The 22,031-nt window shown below is 42.4% G+C and overlaps 1 protein-coding gene across 2 annotated transcripts in view; it reads right to left on the bottom strand.

Annotated features, from left to right (window-relative positions):
• Nucleotides 1-1,506: 1,506 nt before the first annotated feature.
• Nucleotides 1,507-22,031, bottom strand: part of LOC139465884 (dual oxidase 2-like) — a 38,968-nt gene continuing 18,443 nt past the window's right edge. For both annotated transcript variants that reach the window (XM_071247856.1, XM_071247857.1), the window contains 20 exons: nt 20,802-20,980; nt 20,106-20,224; nt 19,343-19,480; nt 18,387-18,515; nt 14,373-14,584; nt 13,280-13,465; nt 12,634-12,726; nt 12,315-12,450; nt 11,820-11,913; nt 11,307-11,482; nt 11,125-11,170; nt 10,514-10,755; nt 9,413-9,643; nt 8,780-8,920; nt 7,519-7,800; nt 6,497-6,726; nt 5,642-5,806; nt 4,670-4,825; nt 2,849-2,980; nt 1,507-2,401 (listed from right to left, as the gene is read on the bottom strand). In XM_071247856.1, the coding sequence (XP_071103957.1) occupies nt 2,279-2,401; nt 2,849-2,980; nt 4,670-4,825; nt 5,642-5,806; nt 6,497-6,726; nt 7,519-7,800; nt 8,780-8,920; nt 9,413-9,643; nt 10,514-10,755; nt 11,125-11,170; nt 11,307-11,482; nt 11,820-11,913; nt 12,315-12,450; nt 12,634-12,726; nt 13,280-13,465; nt 14,373-14,584; nt 18,387-18,515; nt 19,343-19,480; nt 20,106-20,224; nt 20,802-20,980 (3,210 nt within the window). In that variant the 3' untranslated portion in view covers nt 1,507-2,278. The remainder of the gene's footprint in view (nt 2,402-2,848; nt 2,981-4,669; nt 4,826-5,641; nt 5,807-6,496; nt 6,727-7,518; nt 7,801-8,779; nt 8,921-9,412; nt 9,644-10,513; nt 10,756-11,124; nt 11,171-11,306; nt 11,483-11,819; nt 11,914-12,314; nt 12,451-12,633; nt 12,727-13,279; nt 13,466-14,372; nt 14,585-18,386; nt 18,516-19,342; nt 19,481-20,105; nt 20,225-20,801; nt 20,981-22,031) is intronic.

Below are 22,031 nucleotides of genomic sequence, written 5' to 3'. Positions count from 1 at the left end.
CACATGCTAGGATTACCTCAATCTTATTAAAATCAGATACAAGTTCTCGCTATCGACGAGGACATCCCATTACAAGTCACGTCAGAACAACCTTTCGCGAACTATGACCTACCAATGAAATGACCAACAGGAAGTCGACGTTAGCCACTTAGAAAGCAGCTTTCTTAAGCTTTGGGTACCAGTTTCACAGTTGCGACTTCGATTTCAGACTATGCTTTTTAAAGTATTTTGAATCTGTCAAACAGTCCGTAACAGTTGTTTTGTGTTAAACTTTAGAGGTTGAATGATTAGAAAACACATTCCGCCAATAATTTAACATAACAATATGAATATATATTTCATATTTTTTATAACGTGTTTGAATCATTACCTATCGTGTAGTTGTTTGATTTTCGATCACGAACGTTGATACTACCAAATTTCGTTTATCCGACATACTCGTTAATCCGACACAATCATATGCAACCATCGATGTCGGATTAACGGGACTTGACTGTATATGTATTCCACAAATGTCAGTAAGCTGTTCATGTCAATAGGCCCATTATTAATGTTCTATTGAGTAATGGATATTTAATTACATGTATTGTGCGTATAGTGTAAAAGAAGACAGGGAATTGTAAAAATGTATCATTTAAATATATTTGACAAAACTGATTATTCCTATCAAGAGTTGAGTAGTATATGTTGCTCAAAAGAAGTTAAAGAACACCCCATTGTATCATGACTTACCATATGGCTGGTGGGTATTGTAACAAAAATAACTTCAAAATAGTGGGCGTTCTTTAACTTGTTTTGAGTTGTATACTTGCAGCGAAAGTACATGTTGGTTTGCGTGTTTCTCAAGGAGTCTGAAGACACTACTGATTATTTATAAACCTTTATTCCCTTTTTCATTTGATTTATGATGTTATGGACACGTGATAAATGTACTCAGGAACAATCAATGTTGATGTTGAAATTTATATACAGAACATATGCATTGAATTATTAACATTATGACAACACCTTGACAACAAATCTACACCAGTGATTCTGCACCGAACACAGTTTGGGAAACCTATTGTTAGCCTAACCCTAACAGTGGCTAATACACATATACAACCATCTTGAAACATGGACGAGCTTGGCAAGGAGGCGGGTGTGTATTCCATTGTCAGTGCGTGATATGACATGATATTAATCATTGTTATATACTGACGTGATAAGGCTTGACTATTGCTAAACGCGTCATCAAACCACTCACTAATACTTTGCTACAATGTTTGGACTATAGATCTAGTCCACAGTGGAAGTGCTACAGAAGCTAAGAAACAGTTTAGTCCAGTCATCTGCCGACGCCATCTTGCGTTCAAATCGTGCGTTTTGCAGGCATCTGTAAATTCTTGATGGAGGTAGCTAGATGTTGGCTAAATGTTATAGTATACTATAAACTTTGTATGATATATAAATGCCAGTTGATGGGGGCCGACTTTGTGATTGAGATTGGTGTGCATGGCTAACGACCCGGAGGTACCATCCTCCCGAGGCAAGGGAGTTAACTTGACTTTTATAGTTAGTTATCTCCCTTGCCTCAGGAAGATGCGGAGGGACGTGCCATGACTCTCACTCTGCCATTACAAAAATGTATCATGGACAGACAATGTTTATAACAAATATAATCAAAGACATAATTATAATATAACAACACAGGTGTTATGTACATCGTAACAACATCAAGGAAACCACATGTGTCGCCATGCTTATAAATACAGGCATCATGGCGGCTTATCACATCGGCTTATCACAGTATGGCTGTCCAGCTTTGTCAATCTCATGTTTACAGCAATACATCAGTTTACCAGTACTCGTAGTAATATGTACCTGGAGATTAAATCCAAGTTGTACAAAGCCAGGCATATCTAGATACACCATGAAGACACACTGGTGAGGCACTCAAGGCAGAGCGTCAAGGTACTTTGTCAAGGTACTCCATCAAGGCACACAATCAAGGTACAGTGTCAAGGCACTCTATGAAGGTACAGCATCAAGGCGCTCTATTAAGATACAGAATCAAGGCACTCTATCAAGGTACAGCATCAAGGTAGTTTGCATGTACAGAATCAAGGCACTCAATCAAGACAAAGAATCAAAGCTATCTATCAAGGTTCAGCGTTTAGGCACTCTATCAAGGCACTGTGTAAAGACAATCTATCTACGCACCTGGCTTAATAATCCATAGGGTCAGTTTGTGAAATTTACAAAACATTGTTCATGTGACAAGTTCTCATTAAGGAGTCTAGAAGTTCTCATAGTGGTGTTCAAACAAAGCTTTGGTCATCTTGCTGGAGTCCACACATGCCCGTTCCACACCCTTCGTCACGCCGGGGGGTCCACAGCTGAACACGCCCACCTTCTTCACCTGGAACACAAGCATACAGGTCTACAGGGCGTCCACACCACACAAACACAAGGACATACACGACCCATGCAGTTGACCGTCACCATATTTAAGCAATATATGATTAGAAATAGGGACAGTGGCGCTTCTGACTCCATGGTGGCACACTGCCCTGTGCAGAGTTGCGTCCCCTGGGCATGCCAGGATTTTTTATATCTTGTCTTGGAAACCCAGATTCGCCGTGATAATATTTCTATGTTTGTCAGCACCACACCCATGCTAGTGGGTTTCACCAAAGTGGTAAACGTCTAAGTCCTGCATCACTTCGGGATTTCCTCCCACATCATGCTGACATGCCCTGATATACTGAAAGGTTTCCCAAATACAATACTGTTCAGTCAAACTCGCTTGCTCACTTATTCAAACCTGTCTTTTTTTTATAAGTAAACACATCAGATCCGGTCATACCTGTGGATGAGCGCGGTGAACAGCGTTCATGATTTTGTTGAGTTGAGGGCGGCCGAAGTGTGTGGTTGCCTTCAGCCCCGTGAACACGCTCTTTCCCCCTGTCATCTTCTGGAAGTGCTCCTCAAATATGTACTGAAACAGAGATGGTACCAATGCATCACGGATCAGATCATCTGGACGTTTCTAGTATAGCCTTGCGATTCCATCTTCCCGAGGCAAGAGAGTTAACTGACTTTAAAAGTCCAGTTTCCACCCTTGCCGAACTTGGCAGGAATTACAGGGCTCGATCGTAGCGCCACCGATGGCTATTACCAGTTATTTCCCTTCTAAGCCTCTCCTATGGACCAATCAGATTCCACCTCTCGTATCACTTGCGTTTGCTTCACACAAAATGGTGGCGCCGAGTCAGGACGATTTATATTGCGATAAATTGTGTCTGCAAAATGCATCAAATCTTGTGAGCACCTTCATTAAAAACATAAAAAGATTTGGAAAATATCTGCTGACAACGAGTTGGCAGTGTACATGCTTTGCAGATCCTGCAATCGACCGAAATCTGCACGACAGTTTACGAACCGGATTTCGATTTCGGTGCGCGATTTTGATTGGACTATGCAATCGTTAGTCCAGCCAAAATGTAACTCCATAATAACAGCCTAGTTCGGCAAGGGTGGAAACTGGACTTTTATAGTCAGTTAACTCCCTTACCTCGGGAAGATGTGTGATTCATGAGGTCGTCCTCATGCCGGAGTCTGATTTCTGACATTGGTACTGTGCCCATTGTTTGTTATTGCAATATTGCTGATAGCGGTGTTAAACAATACTCACTCATTCAATCAATATCCTGTCAAATTCTCCCGATAAAACATGGGGGGTGTTATAAATTGTGACAATACAAAGCCAATGTTGATATTAGCTTTTAACCATTTCTATATACGCATCCCGCTTCATCAACGAAATATGGCGTATTTGATACCAGGTGAGTTTCCTTATTATATAGGGGGTACGGGTGGCCCAGTCGTCTAAGGCGCCGCGATTCGCTGTGCAGAGTTGAGTCCATTGGGCACGCCAGAAACCTATGATTGTGGGTTCGAATCCTGGTTCACCCCGATTATGTTTCTAGATTTGTCAGCATCATACCCGTGCTTGTGGGTTTCACCGAAGTGGTAAACGTCTGAGACCTGCATCACTTCGGGCTTTCCTCCACATTAAGCTGACACGCCATGATATAACTGGAATACTGTTAAAAGCGGAGTTAAACCTAACTCACTCACTCCTTATTATTTCACATTGAACATGGTGATCAGTGTGTTTCGTCTTCGCTAAAAAACAGGTAAAAAAAACATGTAACAAATCATTTCTTTGAGCGATGGCGAACGTCTGTTTAAGGACACGACTTCCAACCATTGAAGACAGCATATGGATGGTACTGTGAAACGGTGCCAATGCTCACAGTGTCCTGTAGATCTACCACAAGCGCGTGGGAACAGACACACCATCAACAGTGTCGTTGTCAGGGACACGTACCATTAATACAGGGGCAGTAGGGTGGCCTGGTGGTTATAGCGTTAGCTTGTCACGCCGAAGACCCAAGTTCGATTCCCCACATGGGTACAATATGTTAAACCCATTTCTGTTTCTAGGTTTGTCAGTACCACACCCATGTTCGTGGGTTTCACCAAAATGGCAAATGTCTAAGACCGACATCACTTTGTTCTCTCCTCCTACATCAAGCTGACATGCCTTGATATGACGGTAAAACTGTTCAAAGCGGCCTAAAACGTATTCGCTCACCTGCTGTATCGGTGAGAAGACACTTACCAGCATGGCCGTCCTGAGGTCAAAGTTCTGGAAGAACTGTGTGATGAAGATGTCTATTGACACCATGCCCATCGTGTCGATCTCCTCCACCTCCCGCAGGATGTCGATCAACCACTCGAAGTGTCGCTGACTGCCCGTGATCCAGATGAAGTACAGCTGTAAAACACACACCATTTCATTTAAACTGATCCAGAGGACACACACATAAACAATTGCATCCAATCGAACAGGGTGAATACATTGAACCAGTTGATACATGCCTATAAATCAGGTCATCTGATGGAACAGAAGGTTAAATGCAGCTAACCACTGGACACAAATAAACCATGTCGTCCAATCGAACAGGGTGAATACATTGAACCAGTTGATACACGCCTATAAATCAGGTCATCCGATGGAACAGAACGTTAAATACAACTAACCAGTGGACACAAATATACCATGTCGTCCAATCGAACAGGGTGAATACATTGAACCAGTTGATACACGCATATAAATCAGGTCATCCGATGGCACAGAACGTTAAATACAGGTAACCAGTGGACACAAATATACCATGTCGTCCAATCGAACAGGGTAAATACATTGAACCAGTTGATACACGTCTATAAATCATGTCATCCGATGGCACAGAACGTTAAATACAGCGAACCAGTTGACACGAATACCATGTCGTCCAATCGAACCAGCTGAACACATCTTTGTTACACCAATAATGGTCTGGAGTCTGGACCAGACAATCCAGTGACTGACATCATGAGAAATCAATCCTAGCAATTCAACAAGTCAGCGAGCCTGACCACCCGATCCCGTTAGTCGCCTCTAACAATCATTGTCGCCTTTTACACCTTTTTTTCATGTAATATTATTTGTACAACCAGCGAACCATTATGAATAGAATCAATTCACTTGACAACGGAATTCCACTATCAGTATGTGCCCCACTAGTTTAAATCAGTATACGTGTCTTACCTTCTGACATTTGACCTTGTACATGCTTCTGATCGAGGACATGTGGACGAAGTCCTTGAGGATGGAGGCGTAGGGTGTGACTCCGATGCCCGCCCCCACAAGGACAGAAACCTCGTACTGGTACCAGTCCTGCTGTCCCGCACCATAGGGCCCGTCAAGATACAGCTAGACAGACGGACAGACAGTAAAATACATTCGCATACTTAGTAGTCTTCATTAATACTTCATGGGCTCATATACACTACATTCCTTTATCACGGAGGGACGTCCTTTTACCATTGAGGAACGTACTGTATGCCATTGAGGAACGTACTGAATACCATTGAGGCATGTATTGTATATCATTGAAGAACATACTGCATGTCACCGAGGAAAGTAGGGGAAAAGCTCAAGCCATTCATTATTTCAAATGAGAAGAAACAGTGCATTTACGTGTTTCAGTTTAACTATCCGAGTGCTTGTATACATACTTCCTCAATTTGCTCATTATTATATTTTAATAGATCTTGCATCATCTTCACAAACAAAATTATTGTTGTTCATATGACTCTCGAGCGTCCAACTCTTCTTAGAGGATGGAAAAGAATGTGCAATGACATGGTAGTAGCAATGAGATGCATTAAACATTTATTTTGATGTGAAGGCGGACCTGTAAGGAAGCTACCATCCCAAAATACACCTGTTAGCGAATTGTCTGTCCAAACTAATGAACACATTACAATATGTTAATTTTGATCCATCTTTGATGTACGTGTATGATCACACCATACATGTATATATTTACAATATAGATTTACAACTTTGTTTTGTCGAAGAGTGGGTTGTCCTATACAGTGAATGTAGTCTGTAACTTACCTTTGGGAGTGGGTTGTCCTTCAGAGTCTGGGCGTCAAATGTCTGCCGGATGTTCCATGTCCATGGCCCGAGTGCCCGGATGTGCAACTTGAGCGTGTCCTCGTGGGGTGCTGACGTGAGGGTGAAGGGGTGGTACTCGTCCTTGCCCTGGGTGAGGCAGGCAATCCGCACCCACTGCCCCGACTTGTACTCGAACTTGGACGGACGTTTGAACTCAAGCATCGTAACATCTGGAGGAAGACAGTATGGCAGTTAAGATCCCATTTCATCATATTTGTTTGTGTATGTGACATTCCAACATTAACACATGCTTGGACATCGACATACACATGGTAAATAACTTGGATGCCAAATATCCTTATATGTGAAAATATGCCTCTCAAATGCAAGTGACCCATGAAGATGCAGGATAGAAATGGCCTTTAGCATTCACGTCGTAAGAGGCGACTTACGGGATCAGGGGGTCAGACTTGCTGACTTGATCGATGCACATGATGTCAGTCACTGGATTGTCTGGTCTTGACTATTATTTACAGACCACCGTCATATAGCTGAAATATTGTTGAGTGTGGCGCAACACAAACAAACTAAATTGAAAGTCGTATTTAAGGAGCACTATTAAGCTGTCAGCTCTGAGCAGGTATCGTTTGTACAGTTTGTACTTTTGAGAAAGCAACAGGGCAAAAAATGCATATGTAGATAAAGGGAGATAATTGGGACAACAGATGATACAAGAGAGAAGATCAGTGGCAATCGGGGTTACGCATTATTCGAATTCGCATTTAGATTTGCATTATTTTGAAACGATATTTGTAAGATTTGTTAAAAAACAATTTTTGGAAATACAATTACCTGGAATACTGACAACTGAGATGTTGCCATTATTCAGCTTTTTATTATTCGGGGATTTTGTGTGTATTTACGAAATCGCTTTATTAATAAAAATGAAGGTGTCCTCAGACCTTTAGGCAGAGGATGTCATAATGGAGTAAAATATCTGATTTAAAAGAATTGGATTTTACCTGACGGGAGATTCTGTGCTCGGACAATGCTGATCTGGACCTTTTTCCTGCTGAGACTAACCATCTTGTCGATGGTGAACAAGACGGCGGGGCCCACCAAGTAGGCGTAGAATAGCGGCTTCTGCACGATGACCGACGCCCCGTGGAGGATGACCAGGACGTACATGATGATGTACAGTTTGTGTGTGAGCCAGAACAGGTTAAAGATGTGTCGGCGAGCTGTCTGGGTGGCGAACACGTACATGATGCACAGCACAACCACCAGGAGCACACCAGTGAACCCTGGAATAGAACACAAACTGCAGGTGAGACTGAACAAACAAGGGTTGGATTTTAGGTTAAAAAAACAAAAAAGTTTCGTTTACGTTTTAAACGACTGACTGAGTGAAATCAGTTTATAATACTACAAGCTTCATAAAGTGTACTAGCGGTAGACAAACCAGAGATTGATAGCGTGAACACGGAACAAAATACTTTATAATCAAGTTCACAGCTAGGATATTAATCTTAGGTGTCCGTCTAGAGGTAGAGTGTCCGCCCGTAGAGCGGAAGGCCCGGGGTTCGATCCCCATCCGCGTCATACCAAAAGACGTTAAAAGTTGGTACTTGTTGTTACCCTGTCTGGCGCTCGGCGTTAAGGGGCTAAAACAAGGACTGGTCGGCTCGGAGTCAGTATACTGTGTCTGAGTGGGGTGTTCATGTTAAACTGCGGCATGGTATCTCAGTGGGCTAGCACTAAAAATCGGCATCAGTCCGGACTAGTACAAGCAGCCACACAAACACACACGTACATGCACGTCGCTATGTAAGTGCAATAATCTTGGACGCGACGTTAAACCCCATTCCACCATCACCACCTTTTTATCCTTTATACTACACACGGCACATCTGGAGGTTACACTCACTGTGACTCACAACAGGCCAGGAGACCAAGATGCAAGAAGGAATTTCAAAATCCACATAATCACATTGATGAACTATTGTTTCAAGTAAACTATCCAAACTCTTTGTCTTTGTAAAAGGTGGTATTTAACGGGCATATACGCAAAAGACGAATTCCGATAATACAATACTCACATGTAATCTAGTTGTGTGTAATCTGTGTGGTGTGTGTGTCTATAGTAGTATGTGTGTATCTACGGTAATCTTGGGTTTTACGGTAATCTGTGTGTATCTACGGTAATCTTGTGTTTTACGGTAATCTGTGTGTATCTACGGTAATCCTGTGTTTACGGTAATCTGTGTGTATTAGCTTTTCTACCTGTCATATTGCCAAACAGCCAGAAGGTGAAGGTCGGCAGGGCCTCGGCGCGGAGGACAATGCTGTCGAAGATGCACAGGAAGCGGGTGGGTTGTGTTGCAATGCTGTAGAAGTTGAAGCTGTAGCCGATCACGTGGACAGCTGCAGAGAAAAACACATTGTTAAATCAAGTAAAAAACCCAACAAGACTAGCAGCACTCGCATTACAAATAGATTCGGAAAAAGTTAAGAATTACATAAATTGACAAATGCCAAAAATTGCAACGCTTTTATTAGAACAACAATCCATAATCTGAAGGTTTGTTGACACCCTTGCCCAGATTCTGATTTCCGGTAATGACCGGAAGTTCGGCGTCCAGGAGCATTTATATTATAAAAATTCTACTTCGCGTTCTGAAACTCAAAGTATTATCATATTGTGTCACATGCCGAGCTGTGATTGAATGAACTGAGTGACCTGAGAATGAGTCCGGTGTTACACCACATTATTCCAGACATAATTTCGGGGACGTCAACAATGGTCATCCGGGATTCAACCCGAATCAGGAGTCGAACCCTGGGAAGCGAACGCTTTTACCACTAGGCCACCCCACCATGTGTCCAAGAGTCTTCCCGTTTGCTGACTTGACCTACCTGAGAAGAACATCGCTGTCCAGGCGACGACCTTGTGGAAGGAGACGTGGGAGTCAAAGGGGATGAAGAAGTTGAGGAAGGTGCTCCGGAGGAAGGTGATAGTGTTGCGACACATCGTCAGTAACAGCAGGGAGAATGTGAACGACATCGCGGCAGCAGCTCCTCTGGTCATACTGATGCCGTAACTCATCAGCTTCCGGAGTCCGCTCTGTTCCCTCTCGACTGTGTAGTCTATAGGGAGACAGAAGTTAGTATGTGACTCTCTCAACCTGTAGCTCACTAGTGAACCTTCTACGTTTGCTAGTCATTGGCTAACATGTTTTAGCTCCTCGAGTTCACTCAGCAAGAATGTTACACAGAAAAAAATTGTGACGTGCGCTAGAAAAACACATCTCAGTTACAAAGCATGCTCTATCACAATATTTGTTGGTAGGGGGGCATGTCCGATTTGTTTCTGTACCAAGCACCGACAAAAATTCTTTTGATTTCATCATATGAACAGTTTCTTTTGGTGAAGTTTGTTTGTTTGTTGTTTAACGTTGCTCTTAGCAATATTCCAGCTATATGACAATAGTCTGTAAATAGTCGAGTCTGGACCAGACAATCCAGTGATTGATATCATGAGCATCGATCCACTCAATTGGGATATGATGACCTGCATCAACCAAGTCAGCTGACCAGTCCACCCGATCCGTAAGTCGCCTCTTACAACAAGCATAGACGTCTCTTAGGGCAAGACCTATTTTAAGCCCGAATCTTCAAAGGGATTTTTGGTGCGAAGTGTATTTTGAAATATATGGCATATTCAACGTTTTGGGGGGCATTATGGCAGGGAACAACAGCTTCAGACTGTCTCATCTCATACATTCCTGTCCCAGTGCAAATACATAGCTGATACCTTAAGAACATATGATCATGAATGAAGAGAGCGAAAGACAAAGTATATTCCACTCATTGTTAATCCTAATGTTTCTGCCTGGATATACCGGTAATTTCAGTTCAGTATAAGTTTGTTGATGTACTTCAGAGAAATAGTAAGCTAGGGTTACAAGCCCTTACATTCAGACAAACTAGCTGTACAGTGTATTTAAGTGCACTCACAGTAGAATCTCTCTGCTGCCAGCCCCAAGATGATGCCGAAGAACATGATGAGGAAGAAGATGTGTGCTCGATAGTTTTCCACGAAGTGCTTCACCATCTTGATCTTGGCTTTGACCGGAGTGTACTTCTCCCTGACAGCCGTGAAGCTCCGTCTAGCGGTTGGAGAGTGGAGAGAATCTGTGCTGGACTGACTTCCTGTCGTCTGATGGGAATTTGTGCGCTGACGGACGTCAGAATCACCCCTGAGAGTAGATCAAAGGAATTTATTCAAAACATGATGCGCCCTTGCCGCACGCTATCCTCAACACGTGATCCATTATATTCTTTTGTCATCGAAGTTATAATTAGTTATATATGGCCTTACGCCACTTTTAGCAATATGCCAGCAATATCAGGGCTAGGGACACCGGAAATGGGCTTCACACATTGTGCCCATGTGGTTAATCGAACCTGGGTCTTCGGTGTGACGAGCGAACGCTTTAACCACTAGGCTACCCCTCCGTCCCAGTGGTATAGGTATTACACCAGACTAGCAAGTGACAGGTTGTAGGGAGAGGTAAATTCTCTTTAAGGCCGAATGACCATGTAACTTATGTACAGGTACAACTTACTTCGCTTTGTGGTTACTCTTATCATTGGGCAAGCAGTTCTTGATTCCTGAAACATAATCGAGCACATTTAGTCAACAAGTTATATAAGACCGTGTGCATATAATCTGTACTTTTTGACCAAACCAACACGGCAATATAGCCTACCATACAGGCACTACGATAAATTCTACCATTCTACTGACCTTTCCAGTCTATGGAGGCGTTCCACAACATGTCCATCTGGGGCGACAGGATTTGGCAGAAGTCCTCAAACCGGAAGTGCTCTTTATCCTCGAGTCCTGCCTGGACAGACAGAGATTCCACCAGCTGCTCGACCTCCTGGCTCTCCAGGTTACTCTGTGCCAGCTCCAACAGTGATCTAGAGTGAGTGAGTGAGTGAGTGAGTGAGTGAGGTGTACAACACAAACACCACTGCTGTAAAATGCTACATAAAATTGGACAACAAGAAAGGATTTCATAAATAGGATCAGGCATTGACCCTGAATCAGTGGACGTCCCTGTCTGGGGGCACATTCCATTAACACTACGTACATGGACATTATAGATTTGATCTTATACAGTGAGCCTATTACTCCTCACTCTTCAGGTGTACAATGAACTTCTCTGCAACTATTGGGTATTTAGGTGCATACATGTCAATTTGGTGTTGCATCACTTGAGTATGATCCAAAAATATTTCTTGTATTTTGGCGTACCTGAACATCTGGCAGATTTCCTTCTTGGTCATCACACCACTGCCGTCCATGTCGTACATGTAGAACATCGTCTGTAGCTTGTCCTGGCACGTCCCTGTGGGTGGAGGAGAGGCGTCATTCAAATATAAAGGAGTGTGTGTGTGTGTTTGTTGTTTTACGCCGCTCTCAGCAATATTCCAGCTATATAACGGCGGTCTGTAAATAATCGAGTCTGTACCAGACAATCCAGTGACTGACATCATGAGCATCGATCCAAGCAATTGGGATTGATGACATGCATCAACCAAGTCAGCGAGCATGACCACCCGATCCCGTAAGTCGCCTCTTACGACAAGCATAGTTGCCTTTAACGGAAAGCATGGGTTGCTGAAGCCCTATTCTGTAGGATATAGTATAGAACACACGTCCCATGCATGAGGGAGAGTTTGCATTCAATTGCACATACATACAAGAAAACACAATAAGCGTTGAGGGGGAGTATAGTGGAAGACATACCCTTTGAGAAGAGCACGACAGCGTTAAGGAACTCCCTGAAGGAGATGTAGCCGTTCCTGTCAGAGTCGATGAGGCAAAAGAAGTGTTCCACGAAGTCTGAGTCGGCCTTCACTGCAAGAGCCTCGGCAAACTCCTCCTGAGAGGGACGAGTGAAAGAATGAGTGGGGAGGGAGGCTAAAGTGGTTCACAGTGCATCATCAATGTCCCCAACTTTCATTATTATAAATACATCATCACTGCTTCAGTTGGTCCTTCGCAAATCTTAATGGACGCTTCTTGCCATTGCTGTCCGAATACGAGTGATTCACAAGTAACTTACCTTAGAGAGTTCACACTGGAGGATCTCCTTGGTTTGTTTCTTCATGTCCAGCTGTACCTGGTCCAGTGTCGGGTCATAGTCCATCTGGAACGCCTAAGAGAAGAAACAGTTCCACATGGGCTTTGTGCATCAACGCGATCGTAGCGCTAAGACGAACGTTATAGGCTTGCGACAGTGAGATCACTTTATAGAACGGGGCACTGGAGAGTCTAAACTTATAGGCGGTGATGTGAAACTGTCTAATTGAATCTACCACTATCGTGCTAGGAACACAAAGAGTGCGGGCAACAGTAAGACTGTTGACTAACCGATGATATATTTAAAAGCTACAGTACCAGAAGCCAAACAAATTATGTCGAAATTCTTGGTTGTTTGGTTGGTTTGTTGTTTAACGACGTACTCAGCAATATTCCAGCTATATGACGGCAGTCTGTAAATAATCGAGTCTGGACCAGACAATCAGTGATTGACATCATGAGCATCGATCCACGCAATTGGGATCGATGAAATGCATCAACCAAGTCAGCGAGCCTGACCACCTGATACCGTTAGTCGCCTTTTACGACAAGCATAGTCACCTTTTACGGCAAGCATGGGTTGCTGAAGACCTATTCTACCCCTTCTATTATTGACATAACATTGTTACCTCGGCAAAGACAGTCTTAAAGAATTTCTCCAGCTGAGCATTCCTCTTGGTCTTGGTCATGGCCATGTCGTACAGCTCCTTCACCGACATCTCCTGTATCATGAACTCCGTGTCGTAGCTGCCGAGGTAGTCCCTCAGACTATGCTCAAACTGGTTCCGGTGAACCTCGCTTGGGAACTCCAACACCTGCGACAGACGACAGTACGTGAACTAGGGTACAAATCCTTTATATTTACAATAACAGGACGCAGCATTGATGCATATCAGGGCTTAATTTATGCGGCACCACCAATACATATCGTGGCTTAATACATTGTGCAGCATCAATGTATATCGTGGCTCAATACCAGGAGCATCAACGATGCATATCGTGGCTTAATACAAGGCGCATCAATGATGAATATTGTGGCTTAATACCAGGCGCAACAATGATGAATATTGTGGCTTAATACAAGGCGCATCAATGATGCATATCGTGGCTTAATACCAGGCGCATCAATAATGAATATTGTGGCTTAATACCAGGCGCATCAATGATGCATATCGTGGCTTAATACCAGGAGCATCAACGATGCATATCGTGGCTTAATACCAGGTGCATCAATGATGAATATCGTGGCTTAATACCAGGCGCATCAATGATGAATAGTACATCGTGCAGCATTGATGCTTGTCAGGTATTGATATACGTTTAGGGGCATCGGGGACAATCTTGTCACTCTTAAATTGTATCGGATCCAGTGAGACTAGGGATCGATTAAGAGGGAGTAAACGTGCAGTTGGTTTATTAGTGTTTTCAACAGTGTTTTGCTTATATCAAGACATCCATGTGTAAATTAGGAATTACACAGGACATGGTGCTAAACAACAAACTGTCATAATTCGAACCCACTATAAGCAGACCTGTCATGGCTAAGACAAGCAACTCTTCTCAATGTTTGTGTTTAACAGAGAACACACCTGTATCTTCATTTATGTTGATGTCGCTTACACACACGATGATGACGTACAATATATCTGCTGTCTACACACACGATGATGACGTACAATATATCTGATGTCTACACACACATATCCTATTGTATTATCTTACCAAGTCGTATTCTTTAGGTACATGAATCATGAAGACGTTGCGCCCCTTGTTGTTGCTGATGCTGATTTTGATGACGCTCATGTTGAGGAGCTTGATGGTTCTCAGATGTGTCCCCTCAGTGCTGAACACCTCCAGCGTCTCCTTGGACGTCAGGTGGAGCTCCACGCAGCGCCCGGCCACATCCTTACCCCGCCACTCCTGAGTCTCGTGAACTATACACAGGATATATCATTATTGCATGGGTAGGATATACATCATGAAGGACCTATCTATATCATTTTGTTCCGTGTAATAACCAAGATCAACTTCTTACGGGGTATCTACATGTACTTGGTGTTTAATGTACTCCTTGTGGTATAGCAACTACGGAACGTTGAACGGGATGGCATATAGTATTGGAACTACACTCGAATACATCCAAAAATCGGTGAAAACGTTGAGACTACGTCAATATATTGCGGGTTGTGTTCACGATTGACAAATAATCTACAGGTAACCTAGCTCCACATTGAAAACACAGTAATTCTACCATGACTAAATAAAACGCGAACTCTTTGCTGCTAGCAAATATATTGAGTGAAGCGGCATGGGTTGAGCCCAGTGATTTGAGTGGGTTGTCGATGTGATTTACGGATTCACCGACTACAGCGTTTAATCAAAATATGGCGCTGTATATGCTCAGGCAGTTTGTTTACACCATTATACTTCACTCGAACACATGACAGGCATTGACAGCATATAAGCACGGCAACTTGGAAAGCTAACATGAGGTCGGCACCCCTAAAGAAAACTAAGCAAGCTTTGAAAGCTTTCGTTCTATACCGAACGTCACCATTATGACGTCATATCGCTCATTGTGACACAAAAGATATGACGTCACAGTCGTATATAGAAAAGGGCTAGATTCCAAGCTCTGCACGAAATGTATTGCCACACATCCTTTGAATTTTGTAGTAACGGTAACTTTGCAATTTGTAACCTATAATTGTAGGTATAGGTAAATACGCCTACTGACAATGATTGAAAAAGGTTCTAATCTATGAATATTAGCTTCCGCGGTGATGCAGCCGTCAAACCAGTTATTTTAATCAGAGGGGGTTTATTGTGATTTAATAGCCTCTGATTGACCAATGAGAATCGAGTAATTTCCAAATTCATGGTAGAATAATGTTTGTTTGTTGTTTCACGCCTCACTCAGCAATATTCGAGTTATATAACGGCGGTCTATAAATAATAAACTCTGGACCAGACAATCCAGTGATTGACGTCATACGCATAGATCGACGCAATTGGGATACGGTGACATGCATCAACCAAGTCTGCGAGCCTGACTACCCCATCACGTTAGTCGCCTCTTACGACCAGCATAGTCGCTTTTTACGGCAATTATGGGTTGCTGAAGACATATTCTATCTTCACGGGTCACATCAATTATGAATGACATATGTGAAATCAACCCAACAAAGAATCTTCACTGAAGTAAATATATTGTTGAAATAACGTGACGCTACCATTTGTACGTCATACAATGGGTGAGTTCAAACAGTATTGTTCAAAATGCTGCAGTATGACGTCCGAATGGTTCATCTGCACAAATAATTTTGAGAATTGAGAAAATGGATTATCTCTTTAATGATTGAAAGATATAACATTTATCCATTGTTTTTGGCCCGAGACTAATATATTGTGCTGAGGACACGTAAACATCCAATAATGGTGGTCCATAAGTAAGTAGCATTGGAAGGCTATAATTCTTAACCAGTTCTCAAGGCTTTGAATAAAATTGATAGAAAATGTGAACATACTAATCATTTTTATCTCATTCACGACCACTACAAACTCTGAGGACAAGTGAAATAAGGTAAAGAAGGTCTTAAGGGTCTTAAAAACGGATTTCTGAGGCTGGGATGATAGAGTGAGCAAGCCAACGATCCATGCAGCTGAGGCACAATAAGACATGATCGGTCACATCCCACATTGTAGTAACAGTCACACCTATTATTCTGGAATGAAGATAATCAAAGCGTGCTGTGGATACTAGTATATCTGTCTGAAACCGACATTAAGGACATTCATAACGCTGTTAAAGGGATATTCCACCTTCCGGACTTGTCCGAATGGGAATTGGAGAACAAATACTTACTTCCGTATTCATATGTATATATCAAGAGAGTGAGTGAGTGAATATGGTTTTACGCCGCTTTTAGCAATATTCCAGCAATATCACGGCGGAGGACACCAGAAATGGGCTTCACACATTGTACCCATGTCGGGAATCGAACCCGGGTCTTCGGCGTGACGAGCGAACGCTTTAACCACTAGGCTACCCGACCGCCCCTATATCAAGAGAACAAACATGTTTCACATAGTTTAGGTTTGACTTGCCCAAATAATAATATATACACAGAGTTTAGTTATAATAGCATATTTTAGAACGGTCGTTGATCAAATAACTGATAATGACGCACATTTATCGATAAAGAAAAAGGCTAGTTAATTCATAGCAGCTTCGTCTCAACATACACATTTGTCTAAATTACATAAACTGATATTTTTTAACTAAAATGTTTATATATATATTGCAGATAGGACAGTACAAGTCCAGTTCCCACCCTTGCCCAACTGGGCTGGAATTCCGGAGTTACATTTTGATTAATGACTTATGAGTCTATGCACAATCAAAATCGCACAATGAACAAGAAATCCGGTTCGTAAACAACGTGGATTTCAAAGTGCAGATTTCCGTTGACTGCAGGATTTGCAAAGCATGTGATCTGACATCTGGGCGTCGACAGATATCTTCCAAATCTTCCAAAGAAATTGAAGCTTAGTTCGTCAAAGATGGAAACTGGACTTTTGTACTCAGTTAACACCCTTGCCTCGGGAAGATGATGGCAGGTTCGTGTAACAGAGTTAAGTGATTGGCCTTATATCAGGTAAGCTGTCACTGTTTGTATTACTTAACATCTAAAATATAAGTTTAGTCATCTACCTTCCCTGCACACCCTGAAAGTTCAACATTGCATGAAGCGTCAGCTCAAAAGAAGGCGACATGGTGGAAAGCCAGCAAATTGCAGAAATGAAAGAACACACACAAATTTGGCCAAACAAAATCAGACTAGTTCTCTACAACGGTGCCATCCGTTATCAACACCCAACACAAAACATATTCTAATACAGAATTTTCAGGCTAATACTGGCGCAATAGTTAAATCATATGTGTATCTTTCATCAGTGACATTGTACATGATTGGTTGTGAACATTACGTGCATAAGAGTATTCCAGTGTAATGACTATGGGAACGCATGAAACGGTTCTCGTGTGACCTGGCTATATCGTATGATTATCTAGTGGTTAAAGAAATTACTGTGCACATAGTATGTTAAATATTAATGCGCTGAATTACCATTAATTAAGAAACTAAAACGTTTTAATTTATATACATAAATATATTTATATGTGTGTGAATAGGTGATTTGTTATTGACCCGAATAGTGCACAAATAAGTTGAATTTACTTTTTGTTTCATCTGTAAACAAAATAATGGAAAACATGATGTATGATGTCATTAATGCACATATTTCTTCCTCTTTTAAATATGTTAACACCAATGCAAAAGAGAAAACTATGTTAATATACTCAATTCAGGCAAATACGAGTTAAGGCAAAGTCTCACAAAACAACATAGAAGGATAAAAAATAATACTCATAAAATAGAAATAAACACATAGTTAATAAAATCTGTGGGACACAAAAAGAATTGATTTGCTTCTTCGGAATCTCCTTTCCTTTTCTCTCTCTGGCCAGAACTTTTAGAACTTCGTGAAAACCTCCCCAAACCCAAATACTAAGCACTCCTTCTTCCCACTTTGAAATATTTTTCGAAGTTAAAGATTATTTGTTAGTGGTATACCACTTTAAATCGTTGTTATGTTCAGCATTTTGTGTAAAGGCATTGTCTTACTGAAGTATTGATATTGAACAGTCCTACACGACGTGTTTGCATGACGTACCTGACACACTGGACGAAAGGGTACGTCGTAGAATCCTCTTCCTCTCCTTCTCCTCCTTAGCGTCCTTGACCCTCTTTTGGTGACGCCATCGCTTGCATTTGGCCAGGATATAGGCCACCAGGATGCATGCTGCAGACACGGGGATAGACGGGTCAGAACAGAATTTTGCGATTCATATATTACTTTTAGTAGAACATTCACTGTACATACAATTTTCAAATGTTGGAGGATCCCTCTGGATACCACACCACACTCAGCATATAGGATTGGCTCTCATGTCATAACATGCGTCATCCTATTACTGTAGACCGCTTCCGTGGTCCAGTGGTAGAGCGTCCCCCTAGAGAGCGGAAGGTCCGGGGTTCGATCCCCGGCCGCATCATACCAAAAGACGTTAAAAGATAGTACTTGTTGTTAACATGCCTTGAGGCATTAAGGGGTTAAAACCTGGACTGGTCGGCTCGGAGTCAGTATACTGTGTCTGAGTGGGGTGTCCATGTTAAAACTGCGGCATGGTATCTCACTAGGCTAGCACTATATAATCGGCATTAGTCTGGAAGTCAACATAAGTGCAATAATCTTGGTCGCGACATTAAACCTCATTTCGCCTTTGTTTCGGCAGTGACGTCACCACCATCACTGTTCCTACCTGCAGCTTAGCACAAAATGACTGTTGCTCGTGAGAGCAATTTGATTGGACGACTATTTATAGCATCATGCAATTTGAATCGGGCTCAAAACGAATGGGGTCAAGGGTATTTTTCATAATAGCTAAAATACTCTTGACAATCGAGGATGAAACTACATGTATGGTATGACGATGTTTAAACTTACACTATCATGACATATGATAACCAGATCGTATCACAAGCAAACACTCTTATACTATTGTTCAGGAATTAATTCCAGTCCGACGAGTTATGCATGTGCCCAAATAAGGAATCATGTGACGTTACCTAGTGGTATAACTCCTATACAGATCCAGATGATGATGTAAGGTATTTCACTTCCGGCAAAGAAGTTGTAGCCCTTGTGCGCAGGACAGGCGTCGAGCATGCTGGAGTTCAACAGTGAGGGCAGAGGGCAGGGGTCACCTGGAACACAATGTTCAGTTACAGACCTGCACGCAGCTACACGTATCTCACCATAACTGTCGCTGTAACATTTATCTGGAATGGTAACAATTAAAATATGTGACCCGCCAGGAGTAACTGGGTGCTAGGATACAATTGTGCTGTGATCTCATAAAGAAAGACGTTTGACGTCAACGTAACGCCGTAAAAATCGCCACGTGTGCGTACAGTAGACAAAATATCGTACTTTTGGCTCGTTAGTTCGTAATGTAACAAAAACATTATCACTCACTCACTCACTCACTCAAAGCATTTCAGCATACATGTCTACTTTCAATTGATCAGACATTATATCTAAAAACAATTATTACATAAAGTGTAATAAGCCTGAAAATGGGAATTCGCAGAAAATGAATCCAAATGTTTTATGCCATGTCACTCTGTAATAAATATGCTTATCAAATGTATTTGTGTTCCTAAGATACTGTAGTTTTAAAATAGAGTAAGAAGTCAAAATGTGATTTTTCACCCATAAGGTCCCTTATCTCATGGTTGGTCACATATATTAATCTCTTTGAGCAGAACTTCGACAATGTCCATAAACAATTCTACAGTTAGTGTCTGCAGGTAGTGCTTGTGTACTGACTGTGTGAGAAGGTGAAGACGTCTCGCTGGATGTCGTCCTCCATAAGGTTCGTGGTGTTGACGATGATGTCGTACATGGTGATGGACATGATCTCAGCGACCTCGTCGTCGGAGAATATGCTGCAATAAAGATGTACAATTCAAGAATGGAGATATTTGTTCTCTCAAACCATCCCAGAAAGGTAACTGCAATGGGCAGGTATATTCTGGTGGACATTCCGTTTCATGCACATGGTACCAGTTGTTTGTCTTAACAATGTTTAACGCCACACTCAACAATATTCCAGCTATATGACGGCGATCTGTAAATAATCGAGTCTGGACCAGACAGTCCAGGGATTGATATCATGAGTATCGATCCACGAAATTGGGATCGATGACATGCATCAACCAAGTCAGCGAGTCTGACCAACCAATCCCGTTAGTCGTCTATTACGACAAGCATAGACGCCTTTTACGACAAGCATAGTCGTCTGTAACGGCAAGTATGGGTTCCTGAAGAGCTATGCTACCCCGGATCTTCACGGGTCTGTTAACAGTGAAGTGCATTACTGTTACTACGTTCACTGCACACTCTGCGACCGCAATAATACAGGGAAATGGTAATGGTTCTATTTAAAAATTCTTTGTTTTCTGCGTTTTTTTTATCAAAGCGGCGCCCCATGTTTACGTTATAAGGTGATTCCCCCTCACTCACCCGTTGTTGCTGTTCTCGAACCAGAACCTGTCACCATCTCGCAGTCTCAGAAACTGGTCCATGATGATGAGGGAGAACAGCTCCCCTGGTCCCTGCGGCGTCGTCTCCATCATCCCGCCCACGTAGATGTCGATGTTATCAAGGTTGTCGTTGTGGATAACACGCATGCGCTCTATAACCTATAGGTAAATCACAACGTGTGATACTCGTGGTGCACACAGGAGCCTTTCACTAAGCGGTCTCGGCGTATCTTCTATACTTTAACTCAGACTTACGATAGCGCTAAGATCGCTTTGTGAAACGGATCCCAAAGGCAGATGGCGACTAAAAAATGTATTGTTTTACGCCGCCTTTAGCAATATTCTAACAATTCCACAGCGCGGGACACCGGAAAATGGGTTCAAACATTGTATCCATATGGGGAATCGGTCGGAATATGGTCTTCGGCGTGACGAACCAGCGCTATAACCACTAGGCTTCCCCACTGCCCCCGACGAAAAAAGGGAAGTAGACACTCACAAATCACTAAGTGAACAAAAACATTATAGATGATGACACAGGTGAACACACAGTGACACACGGTGACAGAGCGCACCCCGACAGGCATTGTTATACCTTGCTAGTGTAACCGGGTTTTCTGTGGCATTATCCATAATATATTCACAGTAGACACCAACGACGCGACACGACAATTAAACAAAATGAAATGGTCAACGGTCTGCAGGTAAAGTAAAATCGCGTTAAACGTCGCGTTCATGATAGTGAAATTACATAGCGACGTGTGTGAGGCAGCTTGTACTAGTCCGGACTTGTGCCGAGTAAACAGGGCTAGCCGGACGAGATACCATGCAGAAACTACCTGTTGTGTTAAACTGCGGCAGTTAGCAAGCACTATAAAATCGGCATTAGTTCGCAATAGTACAAGCAGACAAACACACATGCACACACGTCGCTATATAAGTGCAATGATCTCGAACGCGACGTTAAACCCCATTTCACCCCACCTCACCAAGTTGTGAACTGACTGTTTCGCAAAACAGTGAGCATTATTCCAGTTACATGACAGCAACAGGAAGATTTAGTGAGTGAGTGAGTGAGTGAGTTTACTCCACTTTCAACCATATTTCAATCGTATCGTGGCACAGCTGCTTGATGGGGAAAGGGAACCCGAAGTGATTCTGGACGTTTCATTATGATATACAATCGAGTAGGGTTGTGGTGCTGACAGAT

The sequence above is a fragment of the Haliotis cracherodii genome, unplaced genomic scaffold, assembly GCF_022045235.1.
Source record: "Haliotis cracherodii isolate W230 unplaced genomic scaffold, xgHalCrac1.p SCAF_18, whole genome shotgun sequence".
Classification (NCBI taxonomy): domain Eukaryota; kingdom Metazoa; phylum Mollusca; class Gastropoda; order Lepetellida; family Haliotidae; genus Haliotis; species Haliotis cracherodii.
This window is presented reverse-complemented; position numbering and strand designations above follow the sequence as displayed.